This window comes from Tursiops truncatus, chromosome 1 (genome assembly GCF_011762595.2).
Source record: "Tursiops truncatus isolate mTurTru1 chromosome 1, mTurTru1.mat.Y, whole genome shotgun sequence".
Lineage (NCBI taxonomy): Eukaryota > Metazoa > Chordata > Mammalia > Artiodactyla > Delphinidae > Tursiops > Tursiops truncatus.
The window spans coordinates 29,524,910-29,546,013 of record NC_047034.1 but is presented as its reverse complement, the minus strand read 5'-3'; the positions used below and the strand labels follow the sequence as shown (position 1 = coordinate 29,546,013).

At 36.0% G+C, this 21,104-nt stretch overlaps 1 protein-coding gene across 1 annotated transcript in view; it reads left to right on the top strand.

Moving 5' to 3' along the window:
• The window catches only part of WDR64 (WD repeat domain 64), a 149,971-nt gene that overhangs the window by 67,637 nt on the left and 61,230 nt on the right, over positions 1 to 21,104 (top strand). The window contains exons 12-15 of the mRNA XM_033851972.2: positions 2,539 to 2,687; positions 5,080 to 5,203; positions 7,622 to 7,797; positions 16,264 to 16,440. Of these exons, the coding sequence (XP_033707863.1) occupies positions 2,539 to 2,687; positions 5,080 to 5,203; positions 7,622 to 7,797; positions 16,264 to 16,440 (626 nt within the window). The remainder of the gene's footprint in view (positions 1 to 2,538; positions 2,688 to 5,079; positions 5,204 to 7,621; positions 7,798 to 16,263; positions 16,441 to 21,104) is intronic.

Sequence of the window (21,104 nt, the reverse complement as noted above, 5' to 3'; positions counted from 1 at the left end):
CTGAGGCCAACAGATTTGTTGTCCCCTTTTCCTGCTGCCCCTTAGAAAGGTGCTGACTAAAGAGACAAAAGCCTCTGTTTGGCATTTGGGTTGAACACTATTTACGTGCCTGCTCTCAGAAGAAGGTTTAGAAGAAATGAACGGTATTGACAATACTTATTCTTTCTGGAACATCAACCCAGAATGCATTTCCTAAGCATTTTTCCACTGACTACCTGCTCTGAGTTCCTGTGGGATTAATTAGGGCAGAGGAATGATTGGTGATATCTCTGCTGGTAGAGAATATAATTATTTTTTAACTTTTGGGTTTTTTTCTGGATTAGAAGTGAAATAGCACTTCGTGCTTGATAGATAATTTTCCACCTTGTAAAACAGAACTTACTTCTAGTTGTAAGTACCCCTCCTCTATACTACCTCCTCTAAAAATAACATAAAAATGACTACAAGCAAATTTTCTCTTAGTGCCCCAAACTGCATGTTTGATTGCTGGGCTCAGCATCTTCATCCCATTTATCATCAGAGTAACTAAAGACTCAAGTATCAAGGTAATAAGAAAAACACAAAAAACAATCAGAAAATAAAAGATGCATCCCAATATTATGTAATTCTGATAGTATTCTGCTTACAAAAGTATAGAGCTTTGTGTATTGCTTAATCACTAAAATTGCATACGTTGACTGCAACCATCAACTTGACATCAGAACTGCATGAAGCTTATCTCTCAGATTTTAATTTGTGCTTTCATTCAAATGAAGCAGCCATAGTAATCTTCTAAACCCCAATGACAGCAACACAACATTGTAGAATATGTTGTTGTAACTGTCACCATTGTTGTTGTTATTGTTACTCTATTAAAACAACTACCATTTGATTAGTTCTTCCACAAAATGCTTTCATGGATTTTATTTCACTTGATCTGCACAACCACCACTTAAGGTAGGAATTAATATTTATCTTATTTTATAAATGTCAAAACTGAATATTAAATATTTCAACTGACTAGTAGAAGGATACTAGTTGAAACATAGAGCTGGGATTCAGTCCCAAAGCTTCTGACTCCTGGATCCACTTTCTTTCTTTGTACCGCATTGTTTCCATAGTAGTTGTGTATCTAGCCAAACGTGTAGAGCAGGGGTCCCCAACCCCTGGGACACAGACCGGTACTGGTCCATAGTCTGTTAGGAACCGGGCCACACAGCAGGAGGTGAGTGGTGGGCGAGTGAGCAAAACTTCATCTGTATTTACAGCTGCTCCCCATTGCTCATATTACCTCCTGAGCTCCACCTCCTGTCAGATCAGCCGCGACATTAGATTCTCATAGGAGTGTGAACCCTACTGTCAACTATGCATGTGAGGGATCTAGGTTGTGCACTTCTTATGAGAATCTAATGCCTGATGATCTGAGGTGGAGCTGAGGTGGTGATGCTAGTGCTGGGGAGTGGCTGCAAATACAGATCATCATTAGCAGAGAGGTTTGACTGCACAGAGACCATAATAAATCAGTTGCTTGCAGACTCATATCAAAACCCTACCAGTGAATGGCAAGTGAAAACAAGCTCAGGGCTCCCACTGATTCTGTATTATGGTGAGTGTTATAATTATTTCATTATATATTACAATGTAATAATAATAGAAATAAAGTGCACAATAAATGTAATGCACTTGAATCATCCCCAAACCATCCTCCCCTCCCCAGTCCATGGAAAAATTGTCTTCCACAAAACTGGTCCCTGGTGCCAAAAAGGTTGGGGACTGCTGATGTAGAGGATTACCACTTGTTCATAAGCATAATATCTAACTTTGTTGTCAGTTTGGATAAAGTCAGTTACAGTCAGTGTAATGTCAAAGAACCTATGAAGGCGTTCCATGTGTTGTTTGATTACCTGGTTACCACATCCTTCTCATATTTCCATCCAGATGTATTTGAATTGAGAACTACTACCAGAAGAGCCACCTCCATTCCTCTTTAACACATGAGTAGACTTTATCTTAAAATTTAAACACTTTAGATGGTCCTGGACTTTTGTTTGTTGGGAATAATTTTTTATTATTACAGATTCAATTTTATTACTGGTAAAAAAAAAAAATTTAAACACTTTAAGAAAGTGTTTATTAACTCCTGCTGACAATTTTGCTGCTGTTTGAGAGACTTCTTTGGAGAGACTAGAGAAAACCAATATGAAGGGTCAGCCTTTGGTAGCTTAATCTCCACTTCACTAAGTAGACTATAAAAAATAGGAAAATAGTGGTCACTGAAAAACAGATATCAAGGAAGCCCAAATGCCCTACACTTGAATATTAATGAAGCCCCAAATGAATACTTTTCTCTGGCTGAATCATATTTGTTTTATTTGTCAAAAATATTTTTGAAGAAATGGATGTATTTTCACCTCATTAGGTTTCCTAGGCATTAATAATCTCACTGATATTAATAATCTCACTGATCAACTATTTGCAAATGCAACTGGTTGAATAAAATCCTTTGTGATTCAAATCTTCTAATATTGGGTATTTATGAGATTCTTATTTCTGTTCCAGGATCTAGGGTTATGGACATGTATCCTTTGACTAGGATGATACAAGATGCGAAACGGGTTCCTCACACCCATGAACGAGAAATCAATGTCATGCTTTACAACAAATATTTTCACCAAGTACTTACTATCTGCTCTGAGTCTTTAATTAAGGTGAGTACATATTGACTCTTCAGGAAGAAAAAGCGAAAGAAGATAGAATTTTCTCTTCTTATAGGCAAGTCCTTAAGTGACTAAATAAATGTAATGGCACATATGATGGAACCCTACATTAGAGCTATTTTTAAGCTTTCATGAACACATGAAAAACAAGCATTTTAATCCAGCTCATACTGCTTGTTATTAAGCTACACACTCAATTAAAAAATGAAGGTAGTCTTTACAATCAAAATAGGAATTTTAAGGGAAATATATCCAGGAGAAAAAACTAGTGTGTGTGTGTGTGTGTGTGTGTGTGTGTGTGTGTGTGTGTGTGTAAACTTTTTAAGCTGAGCCACGGGAAAGAGAATGTTAAGAAGGAAGGGGAAGAAATGTATAGATGTTTCCTATAACCCCTATAGGTGCAGGACATGGAACCTTATGGTGCCTTAAATCTATGATCTTGTTTAATCCTTGTACTAGTTCTCTGTGGACAGATAAAGAGTTCCATTTTAAAGATGTGGAAATTAGGACTCAGAGATCAAGGCAACTTGCCCAAGTTCATATAACTAGTAAGCATTGTGGCTGGGATATGAACCCAGGTTTGCCTGAGGTGAATACCCAAGTCCTTTCCTCTGCAATCCTCAGGCCATGTCATTAATGTGTTCCCTAAAGGCCAGAGTACTTGACCATCCTAACTGTATCTGTAATTATGACCCCTGAAGTCATCTAGCAGTGATGGCTGGAGGTGTGTACTTCCAGTGTTTATCCTTTTATTTCATGCATGCTCTCCAAAAGGAGACACAGGGAACCGGAGAAAGCCTTCATCTGGAGACTCCTCAAATGCCCTCTCAATTTTGACCTTCTGTGCTTATCTGCTAGAGACTTCCTCCGGCCCAAATCTCCTAAGTTCATTTAATTATCAGTTATTTCTGATAATGCCTACAGAATAAGTAGAGGGAAACTAAAACTAAAACCTGTCTGTTTTCATAAAATACTGACCTCTTAAGGAGAAAATGTCTTCCCTGCAAGGGGAGAAGGGGAAAGGAAGGCATCTAGGTGAGTTTTCATACCTGATTGGTTGGCAAGGGATCATACTTTAGGCCAGGAAATGGGTGGCCTCTGAGACCCCTTCATGCAGTGGCCCTCATTCTTCATTCTCCCTTCAGGACCTCAGCTATACCCAGTGACACACAAAGGTTAAGAGCATGGACTTAAGGTCCAGACTGGCTTCTTTCAGATCTTGGCTCTGCCACAGCTCAGTCGGGGGCCCTTTGTTATCTGGTCTCCGGACTATTTATTACATCAACTACTCCTTCTCCCACTTGCCCTCTTTCACTCCAGGTGCAGCAACTGACTTTCAGTTCCCTGGAGCAACAGTGCACCTTCCCATCTCTGGCCCTGTGTTTACACTGTCCCTGTCCCCAAATATCTTGAGTATAAACTGTGTTGCCAGTTCAATTTTATTGTTTACTGACAGTCTAACATACACCTGACAATGGCAGATACATGAAAAGGGAAAGATTCAGACTGAAAGACTGCAAGTCTAAAGCTTCTACTGCATTTCCAAAGAGACAGTGATGAGACTTGATGTGTTTCTAGATTTTCTGATTATACCCAGCCTAATTACACATACAGACTTCTCTGAAGTCTCAGACTCCCTTGCCCTCCCTTCCCCTTTTCTCTCTGTTAAGAGCTGGGCACATGTCCCTAATCAGAACACTCCTTGGAAAGGTCAGTGAGCCCTTTCCTCATGACTCTCTCAGATTTCATGCTGTTAACCACAGATTCTGTCCTGTGACCCCTAGCTAATTTGGATGAGTGTCAATAAAGAGTAAAATAGTTAGCTAGTGGGAAGCAGCAGCATAGGACGGGGAGATCAGCTCGGTGCTTTGTGATGACTTAGAGGGAGGGAGGCTCAAGAGGGAGGGGATATGGGGATATATATATGCATATGGCTGATTTCACTTTGTTGTACAACAGAAACTAACACAGTATTGTGAAGCAATTATACTCCAATAAAGATCTATTAAAAAAAGAATAAATTCAATTTGATTTCTTTGTCCACTGAACTCATAACTGTTACATTTCTATCTTGCTGCTAAGCTTGCTTTGTGCTTACAGGAGCAATTGACTACTTCCTGGACAGACAGGGGCTGCCTGGAATAGTTGCTGCTAGTGTCAACCTACCTACATATGTTACAGACACACTCCAGGGTAGCAAAGTAACTATTAGACAGCGCAACATCTTTTAGACCTTTCTTTGATCAAACCAACATTCATGGCAGAATGTTGAGAGAGGTGTTAGATGTGCATTGTACCAATTTTGAGGCTATTTTGAATATTGTAAAATTGACGAAAACTGAAGGGCTTATGGATTATTTGATTGTTTTGTTCTTTCCTGTAGGTATGGGAACTCGAAACTGGCCTCCAAATATACCAGATTTTAGACCCTCATGGCTTCAATGTTGAACTGACTTCTGCAGCTATTGATGAAAGTGGATTTCTTTTTGCTACAGGAGCATATAATGGTCAGACTAATATCCAGAGTATAGCCTCCCTGCTTTAGTGTCCTGAGAATTCGTTCTAGGATCTCATTACAAGTTGTTTGGGTTAGAGGGGAAGCATGAATCAGGCTGGAATATGTAAACGTGCCAGTGAGAGTGCTGTGCCTGACTGAATAGTGATAGGCTCTTCTCTAACTGGCATTAATGTCCTGATACTGTCGTTCAAAATAATCAATCCTTACGTTACACTTATATAGTTGCTTTTCAGTTTGCAAAGTCTTTCACGTATACCATCTCATTCTGTTCTGACTGAGACTTATCTGTATTACACTGACTCATTCTGTCCTTCTAATTTTGGGTACCATCAGCTAAGAGACAGACATTCTATTTAGTGCTTCTGATAATATTTTTACTGACAATATGGGACCAGACAAAATATCATCCAACTTTGCTATATCACACCTAGAATTCTATACTGGACTTGTTTATAAGTCTAAGCTGCTTAAGGGCATGTGTCATGTGACACTTGAGAGGATGTCCTGCTCCAGTTGTGCTGTGTCATTTGCTGCTCATGCTGTGGGGAACTGCATAGAACTTGCTAGAACCAGAGAACTATAGCCTGCCTCTTCTTTCACCTTACCTTGTTCTGAACTCCCACGAAAGAACCGCTTTATCTAGACAATATGACCATCTGCATCACTACTCAGAATATATTTCTTCTAGGTATATATTTACTAAATAAATTCTTGCTTGTAAGCCAATGGATGGACTGACTGAATATCTTGATATGAAAATCTGAGTTTTTAAAGTGTACGCAGATAACAGTACACATGAAATAAAATCATGAATGCTGAGTTGATGAGGTGTGAATAAATGCAACTGCTCTTCATGTAGGAGAGTTCTTAAGAAAGCAGTCTTAACTGCTCTATCAGCACATCCTGCATACATATGAAAATTAGAAATTCTGAGCAATGCACATGACCATTGCCCAGCATAAGCACTAAGAAATTCGTATAAATGACTGAGATACTATTATTTTCATGCAAGCAAGTCATATTTCACTTTGTTAGTGCTAGTGACAGTTTGTCCTCCTCAGAAGTACATGTTAATTGTCAAAGACTCTGGGTCTAGGACACCCTGAGGAAAAGGATTCTCTAGCTCCCAAAGCAACTCTACCCACAAGCCAGCAGTCCCCTCTCATTCTCACCCACCCATCACCTGGGAAGAGCTGAGCAGTATCCTCCCTGCTTTCTGCCCCACTAAATCTTATTGCCAAAGTCCTAAGTTAGCAGGAAATCTGGGCCATGAGACTGTGGTCCACATACCCAGGAGTAAGTGAGAGCATGATCACTTCTTTTACTTGTTTATATGACTTCCTACATGACCATAAATTCCTTGAAGGCAGAAACGATGCTCACTTTTCATCCCCTGCTCCTACCACCATGCTGTGTATATAGGGAGAATTTAATTAATGTTTAAAGATGTTTTTAGTGAAAAAAAAAATGATGGGGTTGTGAGTATTGCTGATGGAGGGAACCTAGCATAAAGGAAGGAAAACAGCACAATGAAAACATTCTGGATGCCCAGCAGAATTAGAACTGGAAGATAAGAAGCAGGAGGAGGGGGTTGAGGTTAGGGTTAAGGAAGGGGAGGAAAAGTACTGTGAAGGGCAGTACACTAGCTTTTAACCCTGAGGTCGCTATAAAAATCCATGTTAGAAGATAATTATCAGTGTACACTGAGTAATGATGCAGAAATAGGCATTCAACAAGTATGCTATCATCTCACCTGGCCTCTTCATCAGGGTCTCCTAAATGAATGAAGTTAACTATAAAGAAAGTACGATTTCAAATGTAGGAAGAAACATGACACCCTTTCTACATTTCCTTCTTATGTAACAAAAAAACAACTCAAAGCTTGACTGTTTCCTACCTGCTGGCATTCTTTTAAACCTTTTGTTACCAGTAGGAGCTAGTCCTAAAACACATTAGCACCTTAGGAAATGACACTATTGGAGTGATTTTTGACTATTAATAATCATTGTGACATGATATTAGATAGATAGATAGATAGATTGATTGATGATAGATACTGAAGAGTACTTAGCAAACTGGAAGGCATTGGGAGAATAAAGACAGAAAAGACCCACTTAAGACAGAAAGCTCAGACAGGAGAGTCTGAGACTTTCAAAGAAAACAGTCGCAAATTTCAAGACATTGGCTGGTCCTGTTTATTTTTTATCAGCCTGTGACAAATTAAGGCATACAGAAATATATTTGGTACACAGCAATGCTAGAGAGACTCATATAGCAGTCTCAGTAGGAAATAAACCTAGGATAAACTGTTGCAGAAAGCTTTCAGTTAGATCAATTTTCTGTGAGATAAAAGTCATTCTTTCTATACATTATTTTTGCCAATATAGTCTTTTCTCTGTGTGTTCAGGAACAGTTAAAATCTGGGACTTTGGCAGCGGGCAAGAGATGAAAGTGTTACCAGAAGGGAAAGACTGGAAGGAGGAAGAGCACTGGCTGCAACGCCTGATTTTCCTGAAAGCTCAGGAAAAACACCAGTACTTGATCCTCGCTTTGGAGCGCAATGGGAAGATCAAAATGATCCAGGTTTGCAATCCCATTTTTACATACTCTATATGCTCTTCTTGGGAAAATCAACTGAGTGTGGATAATCCCCATTTAAATCCTCTCTTGTCAGCCAGCTGAGGATAGTATTTCTCCACCAACCTTCCTAGGATGTTCCTAATTTTAACATTGCCCAGGTCCAAGCAAAGAACAAAAAAGAATAGCTGCTCAGCCATAGCATCCTGCCCATCCAGTGTTTGCTGAAGGGATTAGCTGGGATCCTCTGGAGTGGATATCAAAAAGATTAAATGTATATACAGCTGCCATGTCTGACATGGTTTATACCCTCATTTGGGGATAATTCCCTGGCAGAGCTGCTTCCCAGCAGACTCTGTGAAAGGGAGCAATGATTCCTCTCTGAACCTTATAACCCATAATGCATTCAGGGATGCTCAAGTCACTTTTTCAGTTTGCCACCAAAATTACTTTGTTTACTTTATAGTTAATAATGCCATCTGCTCAGGGCTGTTTTACAGGGATTGAGGTAGACTAATTTATTTTTTCCTGTGAGTCTATTACCACCTAAGAACACTAATGCCTTCTTCATTCTTAAATGAAAACTAGATCATTTATGGACTTCCGTGGTGGTCCAGTGGTTAAGACTCTGCACTCCCAATGCAGGGGGCATGGGTTTGATCGCTGGTCGGGGAACTAAGATCCTGCAAGTTGTGAGCCGTGGCCAAAAAATCAATAAAAATTTATAGAACATAAAATAAAAAAGAAAATTAGATTACTTATCCTGGCTATGAAGTGGATGTTTCCCTGACTAGAACTCTGGGATTCATTGCCCTTATTATTCCCCTTCTGAAAGCTAAGATCAGAAAAAAAGTCTTGCATTAAGGTAGCATTGATTACGATGACTGACAGCCCTACTGTTGGAAAAAAGGAGTGAAAAACTTTCTTGATTCAACTAATCCTTCTTTGCTATTTGAGCAATCCAAAATGGCACTGTGCTAGAAAGGAAGCTCTAAAGTGGAAAGAAATAGTTGTAAATTTCCTTTAAAAGATTTACTTTGTAATTCTACCCTGTTCAGAATGTTGAGTTCTTACTGATGAACTCAATTTCCTCAATAAATAAAATGAAATACTGAGAAATGAAGTTAAAACTTGAATAATATATAGACCAAAGGAAAAATTTAATGACCTTTTAGATAATTGAGAGAAAAACAGTTGTGGCATCAACACAATTCTGTTTAATTATGTATTAAATAATTTGCAGGAAAGTGAAAACAAATTGATAGCCAAGTCAACACATCTCTAAATGAGAATTTGGTCTGATTATTTTTTGCTGAATTGACAAAATAAAGCAATAGTTTAAATATCATCTAAACATAAACACATTCCTTCAGAAAACAGAACTTGCAGGTAGCATTATTCCTGAAAACTGGGGCATGTAGTTAGCACTTGTGGGTTTTCAGCCTGTGAAGGAAGAACCTAAAAAGTGACACAAAGCAAGGGGGTCGTTAGGAAAGTGTAATTTTGGCCCCAAATAAAGTTTTGGCTAGAGATGGCATTAGTCTTTCTCATAGCTTACCATTTGTTCAACAGACGGCCTTAGACTGGAATTCTTATTCTTTATTTCCCATCTTCTTACCATCTGGTCCTGACACACACATGCACACCCCCAGCCCCAGCTCATGCAGTGTCATTCGTGTTGCCAACTTTGCTTTTATCAGGGCTTGGTCTACCAACCTACTTTCTCTTTAGAGAGATGAAATAAAACCAAACTCATCTCCAACAACTTAGCCCTCAGAACCTTTAATTGCTGAAATGTTTAAAAAATAAATAAAGAAGTAATAAATAAAACAAGCTCACTTACTCCCTTAAAAAATGGCACTGTAAAAAGGAACTTCTTAGTAATATAGTCTAAAATGCGACAGTGTATTAATTTCCCTGTTTTAAGTTAGTGCAATTGACCATCAAGATACCCTTCCTAACAGACAATGTCTGTTGTTATAAACACTCCTTTTTAAAAACTGCAAAAAGTAGCATGGTGCTGTTCTCACATCAAAATTGCTTTTAGTCCTATTGTGGCATTTTACTTTGATTATTTTCCATGTCTCCAGAATTCTATAGATTTAACTTGATGAGGACTGAAAACCTGTCTTATTCATATTTGTATTTTTGCTCTGCCCAGAGTAGGTGCTCACTAAGGACTGAAATGTAAGAAATATAAGAAACCCCTTGTATGATATACAATAGTAAATCTATGGAGCATTTTAGGGTATTTTTATTAATGTTGGACAGGGGAATTTTACAATAAGGATAATGTTGAAAATACACTTATTATTATTAACATCTTATTATTTACTTATCACTTATTATTATCTGCCAATTTAAAGTAAATATGGTCTGATTTACATACTTTCTAGAATACTTTCATTCACTTGTTTTGTTCAGTGATCATTTACCAAATGTTTACCATGAACCAGAAAGATAACCCCTTTCACAATGGGACTTACAATTTAATAAGAAAGACTAATGTTGATCCGCCTATTACAAGTGTTATGATTGCTTGCACAAAGTGCTATAGAAATTAATGATGTGGGTGGTGCCTAACCTAATCTGGGAGTCAGGGAAGATTTCTCTTTCCTCAGATTTCCAATTAAATTCAACACAATTCAAGAAACATTTTGTGTGCTCCACATATGCTACATATTTTTTCTAAATCCCAGGATTCTATATTAGTGAACTAGATTACTCAGACCAATCCTCCACTGAAAACCATGAAAATTTCTGGATAATATATTTTCTAAATCTCCTAACTAGCATTAAAGAGATGACAATATAGTAAGTAAATAGCAGACCAAAATTTTAGTGAAAGTGGAGAATGAGAAAGGTAAATTGAGAACCAAAACACCACTGCTACTTTCATCCTGAGGGCATTTTCCAAAGTAAACTGGGTTCAATTTTTGAAAACTCACCAGATTAGAAGGGGCAAAAGAAGTCAAGGCTCAGGGCCTGTGTAAGGCAAGGAGTTTAATACCAACTCCACAATATGCTGGGACCCAAAATCACACTATCAAGATTAGGGTGAACCAGAAAGAAAAAAGCCAACCTCCTAGGGGCAATCCAGGAAAGACTGCCCTCACACTGAGCCAAGCAGGGAACAAGGGAGAAGAGTAGGAAAACAAAACAAGATGAGACAAACCCTGTCCCTGAGAAACTGACCACAGGTAGGATCTCATGTGCATTTGCAACCTAGCTTGCCGCCTAGATTTGCAGTACTTAGGTGGTCAAGGAAATCTTAGCTATGAACTTGGTTTAAGGTGATCCAATACTGGTAGTTCCACCAGGCACCTGGCAGAAACAAGCACAAATTCATTCTGGAGGAAGACAACTTCATCTTAGACCATAGGTAACATAATTAAGCTCATAAGGAAACAGGACAACCAAGTTTGGGCACAGAGAGTAACAGAACAACAAAAAAATCCATATACAGCAGAAATGGCATAGCAGGTATTTGTGGCAAGAATATACTTTTCAATAAATCATTTTTGAGCAACTAGATACCCACAGGGAGAGAAAAAAAGAACTCGAATTTTCATGATTTCATGATCTCTAAGACTATTCCTTGTGGATTAATGACTTCAAGACATTAATTGAAAAACAAAACAATATGGTTTTTAGCAGATAATTAAGGGGATTGTTTTTATGAACTCAGGATAAAGAAATATCTTAAATGATATTTTAAAATCACTAGTTATTAAGGAAAAGATTAATTTATTTGAATTAATAACATTTCTCCATCAATAGTCACCATAATGAGAGCAAAAAGACAAGAGTAGAATTATAGAAAATATTTGCAACTTGATTAGTATCCAAAGATCTTAGATAATAAGTAAGATAAACAGTTCAATAGAAAAATGAAAAAAGATAGACACTTCACAAAACAGAAAACACAAAAGGCCAATAAACATGAAAAGCCGCTAAACATTATTAGTAACTTTAAGTTAGAATTTGAATAGATATAATACACCCAATAGACTGATTTTAAAAGTAAGTCTGAGTTTTAGCAAGGCTGTGGAACAATGTGACTACTCATTCACTGCTAATGTTGGTGTAAATCAGCACCAACTCTTGGGAAATATTTTGGCATTCTTGAGTTACAGGACCTTTTATTCAGTCTATATGTAACTTCACCGTTTTGAAGTGACAGTGTTACCAATGAGCAGTCCAAAGCTTCTCTGTGTCTTCCCATGTAAGCAACTTATTCTTTCTCTCTGCAAATTTGTAAGACGTTTTCTTTGTCTTGAAGTTTAAAGTCTATGCCTATGTGTATATCTTCTCCCATCAATTCCACAGGAGACTTTCAATCTGAAGTCCTAGGTATTTCTTCCAGCTCAGAGGATTTTTTGAATTATGATTTGTGTATTAGATGTCTCTTTGGCATCTGTTTTTTTTTCTAATTCAGGAACCCATACTATTTGCATATTAGGTCTTCTGAATCTGTCCTCCAAATCTCTTATATTTTCCTCTGTGTTTTTGTTTCATTTTAGTTTTGCTAACTGTTTTGAAGTATTTTCTCTACTGCTAGGCTATTAATTCAAGTCTCAGACAGGTGTTGATTCTCCTTCAGCTCATTAACCAAATTCTTAAATTTTTTTGTTGTTGTTTTTTGTTTTTGTGGTACGCGGGCCTCTCACTGTTGTGGCCTCTCCCGTTGTGGAGCACAGGCTCTGGATGCGCAGACTCAGAGGCCATGGCTCATGGGCCTAGCTGCTCCGCAGCATGTGGGATCTTCCTGGACTGGGGCACGAACCCGTGTTCCCTGCATCGGCAGGCGGACTCTTAACCACTGTGCCACCAGGGAAGCCCCCAAATTCTTCAATTTGAAGATCACGTTGTGTTGGTTTTTGTTTCTGTTTTGAACTCCCTTAAGTACTGTTCAGTTTTGCTCAAGTTATCATACTTCCCAGCAGTTCTAGTTAGTCTGGGATCTGTTCTGCATGTTTTGTCTGTTCTACTCTCTAGATTCTAGGCCTACTGAACTACATTTCTTTTTCTGCTCACTGGGGTTTGGCTACTAGAAAATTGCATGATGTGATAATCCCAAAGGGTGGGATGTACAGCCATGGTGTTCTTGAGGGCTGGGGTTTAGCAGTCCCCACAACAGTCCCCTGTCGAGGCACTGGCAATAAGCTTTTCTGAAGCCCATTCTCTTCTCACTCTCCCAATTTCTAAAGTACAGAAGGCTTAGTCCACCTGTTCAGCTACTCCTCTACTTCCTTGGAAGAAAGGGAAACTAGGCATAAGCCATGCTACACATTGTCCCCTCCACACACACCTCTGGGGATTTAAGCATATTTGCAGATGAACCACCGTGCTTAAATCCCATCCTAGGAGTCTCCCCCTGAATAAGGGTTCCCAGGCTTTTATTCAGCCCAGGGCGGAACAGGCCCATGATAACTTTCTTTCCCCAAACTCTAAACCCCATTTCTCTGCTTGTCCCCAGAAACTGTTGAGGGCAGGAAGGTTGTTCTTCCTGACATTGAAGCTGGGAGTAGAGTGGAGAAAAGATGAAACAAAACTCTATCTTCCAAGACTCTCAGCTGCATTAAACAAACAAACAAACAAAACAAAAAATTCTTCAGGTATCACATTCAGTTATTCAGGAAACATTGCTAATGCATTATGAAGTAAAGTAGAGACCCCATAAGTTTTATGTACTTCTTTTTAATGTCTTCAAACCAGTTTTTAATGGTTTAAAATGTCATGTCTCTCTTGTACTTATATTCTTAGTTTTCTTTTCTCAAGTCTCAGAAAAATGTTTGTGCAGTTGCCTGATCTCTTCACAAATCACCGCTATACTAGTTTTCTGGGCAAGGTCCTTTAGTCATGTAATGGGAGGGCAGATTTTAAATTGACTGACCCACTGATAAAACTTCATAGACCACAGAGAAGAAAACAGTATAGTTTTTCATATCTCAGTTTTAAGAGGATAAAATTGTATTGAGTACATAAAAATTTTAGTAAATTTGGAATAAGTTTGCCCCAAAACCCTTTTTGACAAAACCATAGGTTGATTAGAAATTACTGTTCTAACATTATGAACAAAGCACTATGGGAGTTCAGAGGTTTTTATTAACCTCCCCCAATAGTTCAAATTCTAAAACCCCACTTATTTCTTTTTATTTGATCTTCCTTCCTATCCACATTACTTTGTGTGTCTACTCATATAGCCCTATTTGTGAGTCCCTTAAAGCAAAAGACCTTTCTTTGTGAAGCAATTAGCATAATACATGCCCTTAGCATTATGTGAACTGCTGTTTTTCTGGAGCACCAATTCCTAAAGGCCTATTTGTCAATACCTATCTGAGATAAAAAGTTTCACCAATTAGAGATGAAATGAATAAAATAAGAATAATTTTTCATAAACCTAATTTTACTTCAAAAATTATAAGATTTTATCTGTTTTACTTTTTTGTATTAAAATAGCCTTTCTTTTCATAAAATGATGATAATAGAGTTTTCTCTCTCCTTTCCCCCATGTTCTTTCCTAGCAAAATTAAATGTTAGTAACTCTAAATCAATCTTTTAAAATATTTTTAAAATTTAGTGCTCTATGAATTCAGAAAGTCTGATAACCACCTTCCTAAGTGGTTCAGTTGAAACCAGCTAAACTTATTAAAACCACTGTAGCCAATTCATCCCATCAAGGGGGCCCATGACCCTAAATAAGCTATTACTCAGTATATCAATATCAGATCACTATTTGGATATTGCTGAGATTCCTTCTACTCCCACAATGGTGCAAATGCTAACCAAAGAATCAACTAGTATGTGGGAGTACCACTGGCTCATACTTTTGAATTAACATAGATATGAGATAACAGAGATATTAGATCTACACCTAGAATCATAAAGTTTTTTTTTTAAAAAATGGAAGGACTTTTATCCATTAACTAAGGAAAATAAGGCCCCATAAAGTTATACACTTTGCCCAAGTTCTCACTAGAACTAAGACTAGAAACACATTGTCATCATGCCTAGACCAATATTCTCCCCACTTTACCACAGCTGCTTTGCAACTAAGGAAGATCCCTGCTCTGCTCACAAAATAACCAATCTTCAAAAATTGGCCTTTATTTCCATATAAAAATTGAAAATTCTAAAGCTAAGAGCATCTCATGAATAATAACCAATTAGAAAACAGAATAAATAAATACAACAGCAAACAAAAATCTAAGGTACCTAAAATAAATCTAACAATAACATACAAGATTTTTGTGTGGGGGTGTGGGAAATCTTAAAGGACATAGAAACACCCTGAATAAATGGAGATATACCATATTCATGGATGGGATATCACAAAGATATCTTTACTACAGTAAAATTAAAAACAAACATTTACCTTAAAAAACAAAGCAGAAGGACAAGTCACAGACTGAGAAAAGACCACTGCACCCCAGGTAACTGAGAAAAGATTGGGAACCAGAATACCGAAAGAAGCTCCACAAATCCAAAAGAAAAAGAAACAGCCCAACAGAAAAATGGACAAAGGACAGATAAGAAAGCTGGATGCCTCACAAATACATGAAAAAAAAAAAAAAAAGTTCAACTTACTAAATTAGAAAAATGTGATTAATGTAATTAACAAATTTTAAAATTAATTTTTAAATGTCTTATTTTAAACCCATCAGACAGTCAAAAATAATTATTTAAAAATCAAGTAAAACGAGGTTTTGGCAAGAATGTGAAGAAAGGAGAGCTTTTATTTACCCCTGGTGAAAGTGGAAATGGATGCTACCTTGAAGAGCCACTTGGCAATACCTAGTGAAGTTGATGGTGTGCATATCTTACAACTCGGTAATTCTACACCAGGCACATGCTCAAGAAAATATGGCACCTGTCCATAAAAAAAACGCAGTGAAAAATTGGCAACAACCGGAACACTCATCAGTAGGAGAATGGATAAGTAAATTATAGTGTATTCATACAATACTATAAAGCAGTTAAAAATAAATGAACTAGAGCTCCATGTAATAACTTGTATAAATCTCAAAAATATAATATTAAGTGAAACAAGCAAGTTGAAGCAGAATCCATACAGTTTGATAACATTTATAAAAAGTTAGAAGCCTGGAAGCAATATCATGTAATATATATTGCGTTGGCCAGAAAGATGTTAAGATGCTACGGAAAATCCCAAACGAACTTTTTGGCCTACCCAATATATATGACTAAAACCTGAATATGGGGGGGGTGTGTGTGTGAGTGTGTGTATATAAACTTTCATGACTAAAACCATATTCAGGTACTTGTTACCTCTGGAGAGTAAAGAAGAAAGAGGAATTATATTAGGGAGGGATAGATGGTGCTTAAGATATGATAAAGCTGAGTGGTGGGTATATCACTGTTTGCTCTATTTTTCTCTATATCTTTAAAACAGCTCAAAATAAAAGAGTTAATTGAATTTTTCATGTACTCACTGGATTTCTCTTAAAGGGTAAGGAAGATGATATTTACCTTGCGGTGATATGGGAGCTGCCTGATGTTGTGCCTGTCCTACAAAATGGGAATCGCATTGTGCATCTAAGGATGTCTGCTAAAGATAGGAGTATGGCTATTCCTTTCCCAGATGTGGAGTTGATAGTGGAGAAAAACTTTTCTCAATATGTTGATGTAAGTTTTTTCTTGATTTGTTTTCCTTTTTATTATGAAAATTTACAAACATATATAAAAGTAGAGAAAATAATACAATGAACTTTTATGTATTATCACCCAGCTTCAAAAATTATCTATGCATGGCCAAACTTATTTCTCGTTATTCCTACCACTCTCCCATGACCACTGTCAATGGATGGATTATTCTGAAGCAAATCCCAGACGTTGTGTAATTTCATCCCTAAATATTTCAGTATGTATCTCTGAATGGTAATGACTCAAAAACAAAACAAAACAATGGTACCATTATTTTCTAAAATAATTTACAAGAGATCTTTAATATAATCACATCACATTTTTCAGTTTTCCCAGATTTTATCATACAGTTTGTTTATCTTACAGTTTGTTTCAGCCAGAATCTAATCAAGGCCCATTTGTTGCATTTGGTTGATGTCTCTTCAGTCTTTTTTAATATATAATTATCTTTCCATATCTGTTTTTTTCCCCTTGCAAATTATTTCTTGAAGATACTGGACAATTGGTACCTGGCTTCTCATTTTCCAGATTTTGCTGATTGCACCCTTGTGGTGAATTTAAAAAGTTCTTCTTTACTTCCTTTAACCTGGTAGTTATATCTGGTGCATGTAGCTTTGATTAAAAAAAAAAATAAGACTCTATAGTACATGGAGGTCACTACAGTACATGATGTCATGTACTTCCATCAAAATTCACATAATACTAATTCTCTTTTTTTGGATCAGCCATTGATGACCACTACCTAGGTTTATTATTTCATTCAGAGTTGCCATCTTAACATTCTGATTCATTTATTAGCTGGAATGTGTCTTTAAAGAGAAACTGTTATCACTGGTTTGCAGGGCAGAAATAGAGACACAGATGTAGAGAACAAACGTATGGACACCAAAGGAGAAAAGTGTGGGGGGATGGTGGTGGTGGGATGAATTGGTAGATTGGGATTGAAATATATACACTAATATGTGTAAAATGGATAATTAATAAGAACCTGCTGTATAAAAAAATAAATAAAATTCAAAAAAGAAAAACTATTATCAACTATTTGGTTACACTGAGGTATAGTTCAGATACGAAATCAAAGTAACTGATTGATTCTTTCCTTACATTTATCAGTTTTCAAAATAAGAAATTGGGTTCCTTAGCATCCTCCAAAACAGTGGTCAATGGATTTTATTTGTTTAGTATCATTATCAAATCATAAATTTAAATATTCTTGATTTGTTTCAGTCTATTGCATTATTAATTAATTCTCAAATCATCCCATCTCAAGCTAGTTGGACACTTTTCAGGCTTTTGAGTTCTTTTAACATGACTCTAGTAGTTCTGGATAGCTTCCAGGTGTGACAAGTTTCCAGGCGTATTTTGTTAATTTCTTGTTCCAGATCTACAATCCACCATTTTACCAAGAAATCCTAATTCTTTTAGTGAGATTAATCATTAAAATAGTATTAAGAAACTACAAACTGAGTTTTAGAGATGCTTATTGTCACTAGATTGATCCTTGTTTTTAGAACTTTTCAATGGACAGAGCTAGGAAAAAAATTTAAGAGAAAATACATCTTTAGCTTGTACTGATATTCCCATTCAGATTTAAAATAATATGGCATTACTGATTTTATTTTTGTTATCTTTTTCTCTCACAGAAAATCTCTGTTTCTAATGACATTAACATAATTACTTACTTGCTTTATCCTATTATTTATATAATGTATCTTATATAATATATAGGGTTTTATGTCATATTATATTGTATTATAGTACATTATATTATAGTATGTTAGATTATAGTTTTGGAAAAATATAAAATAACTAGAAATATGATAGCTGAAACAATTATCTTATCTTCTTTGTAGTTTCTGTCCTTAGAGTACATATCTCTTGGAATATGCAATCAAATTACTATGTTTTAAAATTATTTGAAATAATTTCTTGTGCCACCAACTCTACACACAACAAAGTTTATTGCATTTTTAATGTATTGTTTTTTAAAAATTTAATTTTGTCTAATTATTATGTAAAACATTTGAATAGATTTTAAATCAGATCTTCAAAACAAGATTTATTCTAACTTCCATTCCTGTCCCTTCTATTCTTTTCCTAATCTATAGTTAATCTTTTGTTTTTAAATTTTTGATTTATGCTTCCAATGTTGTTTTTTAAAAATATAATCTAATACTTATCCTTATGTGTATCCCCTCACTCCTTCTCAAGCAAGTTTTAAGATACTGTACATATTCTTATATTCCTTGCTTACTTTATTTAATAATATATTCTGGAGATCATTATAAACAGTACATAGAAATGTTCATCTTTTTAAAAGATGTGTATTTTAAGGTAAAATACACAAAACATAAAATTTACCATATTAACCATTTTTAGTTATAGAGTTCAGTGGTATTAAGTACATTCATACTGTGTGCAACCCTCATCACCCAGAGAACCCTTTTCATCTTGCAAAACCAAAACTCTATACCCATTAAACAATAACTCCCCATTCCCCCCTCCTCCAGCCCCTGACACCCACCATTCTACATTCTGTCTCTATGACTCTGACTACCCTAGGTACCACATGTAAGTGGAATTATACCATATTTGTCCTTTTGTGACTGGTTTGTTTCACTTAGCATAATGTCTTCAAGGTTCATTTATGTTGGAGCATATGTCAGAATGTTCTCCCTTTTTAAGCCTAAATAATATTCCATTGTATGTATATACCACGTATTATTTAACAATTCACCCATTGGTGGACATTTAGGTTGCTTCCACATTTTGGCTACTGCAGGTATGAACATAGTTGTACAGATATTTCATCTTTCTTTTTGAAAACTCTATGTTATTTCAGTTAGTTGGATGTACCATAGTTTGTTCAACTAGTCCCCTATGAGTTAACATTTGGGTAGTTTCCAATTTTTTTGCAATTATAAATAATGCTGTAACAAATAGCCTTATGCATATGTCATTTCAAATTTTTGAATCTAATCTTTAAAATAGATTCCTAGAAGAGATATTGCTGCATCACAAAGTAAATGCCAAATTCTCCCCTACATCAGTTACACAATTTTATATTCCCACTAACAACGTATGAGAGTTCTTACTTCCCCACAGCTTCACCAAGAGTGTACCGTGTCAAACTTTTAGATTTGTTCAAATATCATAGGTGGAAATTGTAAGTTGGTATGTTTTTTCTATTGTAATGAATAAGTGGAGCATATTTTTATGTATATGCCTCACTTGTCTATTCTTTGTCTATTTTTCTATCTAGATTACTCTTTTCTAATGTTTCAAAAAGCTCTTTATATATTAGGAATATAAAAATACATACACACGTGTATAAATAATTAGGAATATGCATTAGGAATATTAGTCCTTTGTGATAGAAGTTCCAAATATTATTTCCCAGTTTCTTATTTATGTTTTCATTTTGTGTATGGTCATTTTTACCATGGCAATTCTCACTTCTGAGCAGCTGGGTGTAGATGAGGTTCAACAGTTTATCAGAAACTACTCTTGGGTATAATCACAAATATTCTTCAGGCTCCACTCAGGGAATCCAATAGTATTTCATGTTCTCATTTATCTAAAAATAGCTAGGTGTTTTAACTTCTCCAAGATTTTAATAAAAAGGGTAAGTTTGGGGTCATATCAAGAGGTCACAAAATTGTTCACTTTTTCTGGCTAATTATTATTTCAACATTTTTACATTATGTAATCTTAACTAGATTTTCCAATGTCAGTTAATAAAATTTCAGCTTTTTGTTTTTACAGTTTTTTTTAAGCTTCTTTTCTTGCTCTGGTGACATCACTTGGTTAACTTTTTTCTTGCTGCTCTAATTGTTGTTTTAAAAATCTAAATAAGGAAAATATATCATCAGACTATTTTTTTTACAGGATATTCTCTGAATTTCAAAATTGTAAGTAGACTGAAAGGAACCAATCTTATATTCCACACAGATAAAAAGAAGTGTTCCCTGACAAGTTTTAACAATAGATCCTCAGAGCCACAGAACCAGAGCCCTTAACCTGGGATCCTTGGATAATCTGTTCATAGGTGGACTTCCAGGGATCTAAAAAGCCTCTGCAATTATATACAAAACTTCTCTTCTGAAGAGAGCATGGTTCATAAGTTTTTCTTTCTCAACATTTTATTATGAAAAATTTCAAAAATATAGAACAGTTGACAGTGTTACCCTCCACTTAAAATTTACTCTTAACATTTTGCAATATTTGCCTCATTGCAGATGTATTCATGTATCCATCCTCAATTCACCCTTCAATCCACCTTATTTTAAAAATGTATTTCAAAGTAAGATGAAGATATCAGTACATATCACCCCTAAACACTTCAGTATATATATCTTTAACTAGAGTTCACTCTTTGTTTATGGTGTTGTGTTTTTAGTGAAATTTACAAATAATAAATGCACAGAATTTAAGTATGCTATTCAATGAATTTGAATAAGAATATACACATCCAAACCCTTATCAAGATAAAAAAAAAAAAACACTTTGATGCCCCTGCCCATCAATACTTGCCCCTCACTGAAAGACAACTACTGTTCTAATATTTTTCACCATAGATTTGTTTTTCCTTGTTCTAGAGTGTCATGTAAGTGAAATCATACAGTATATATTTAAAGTTTATTTAA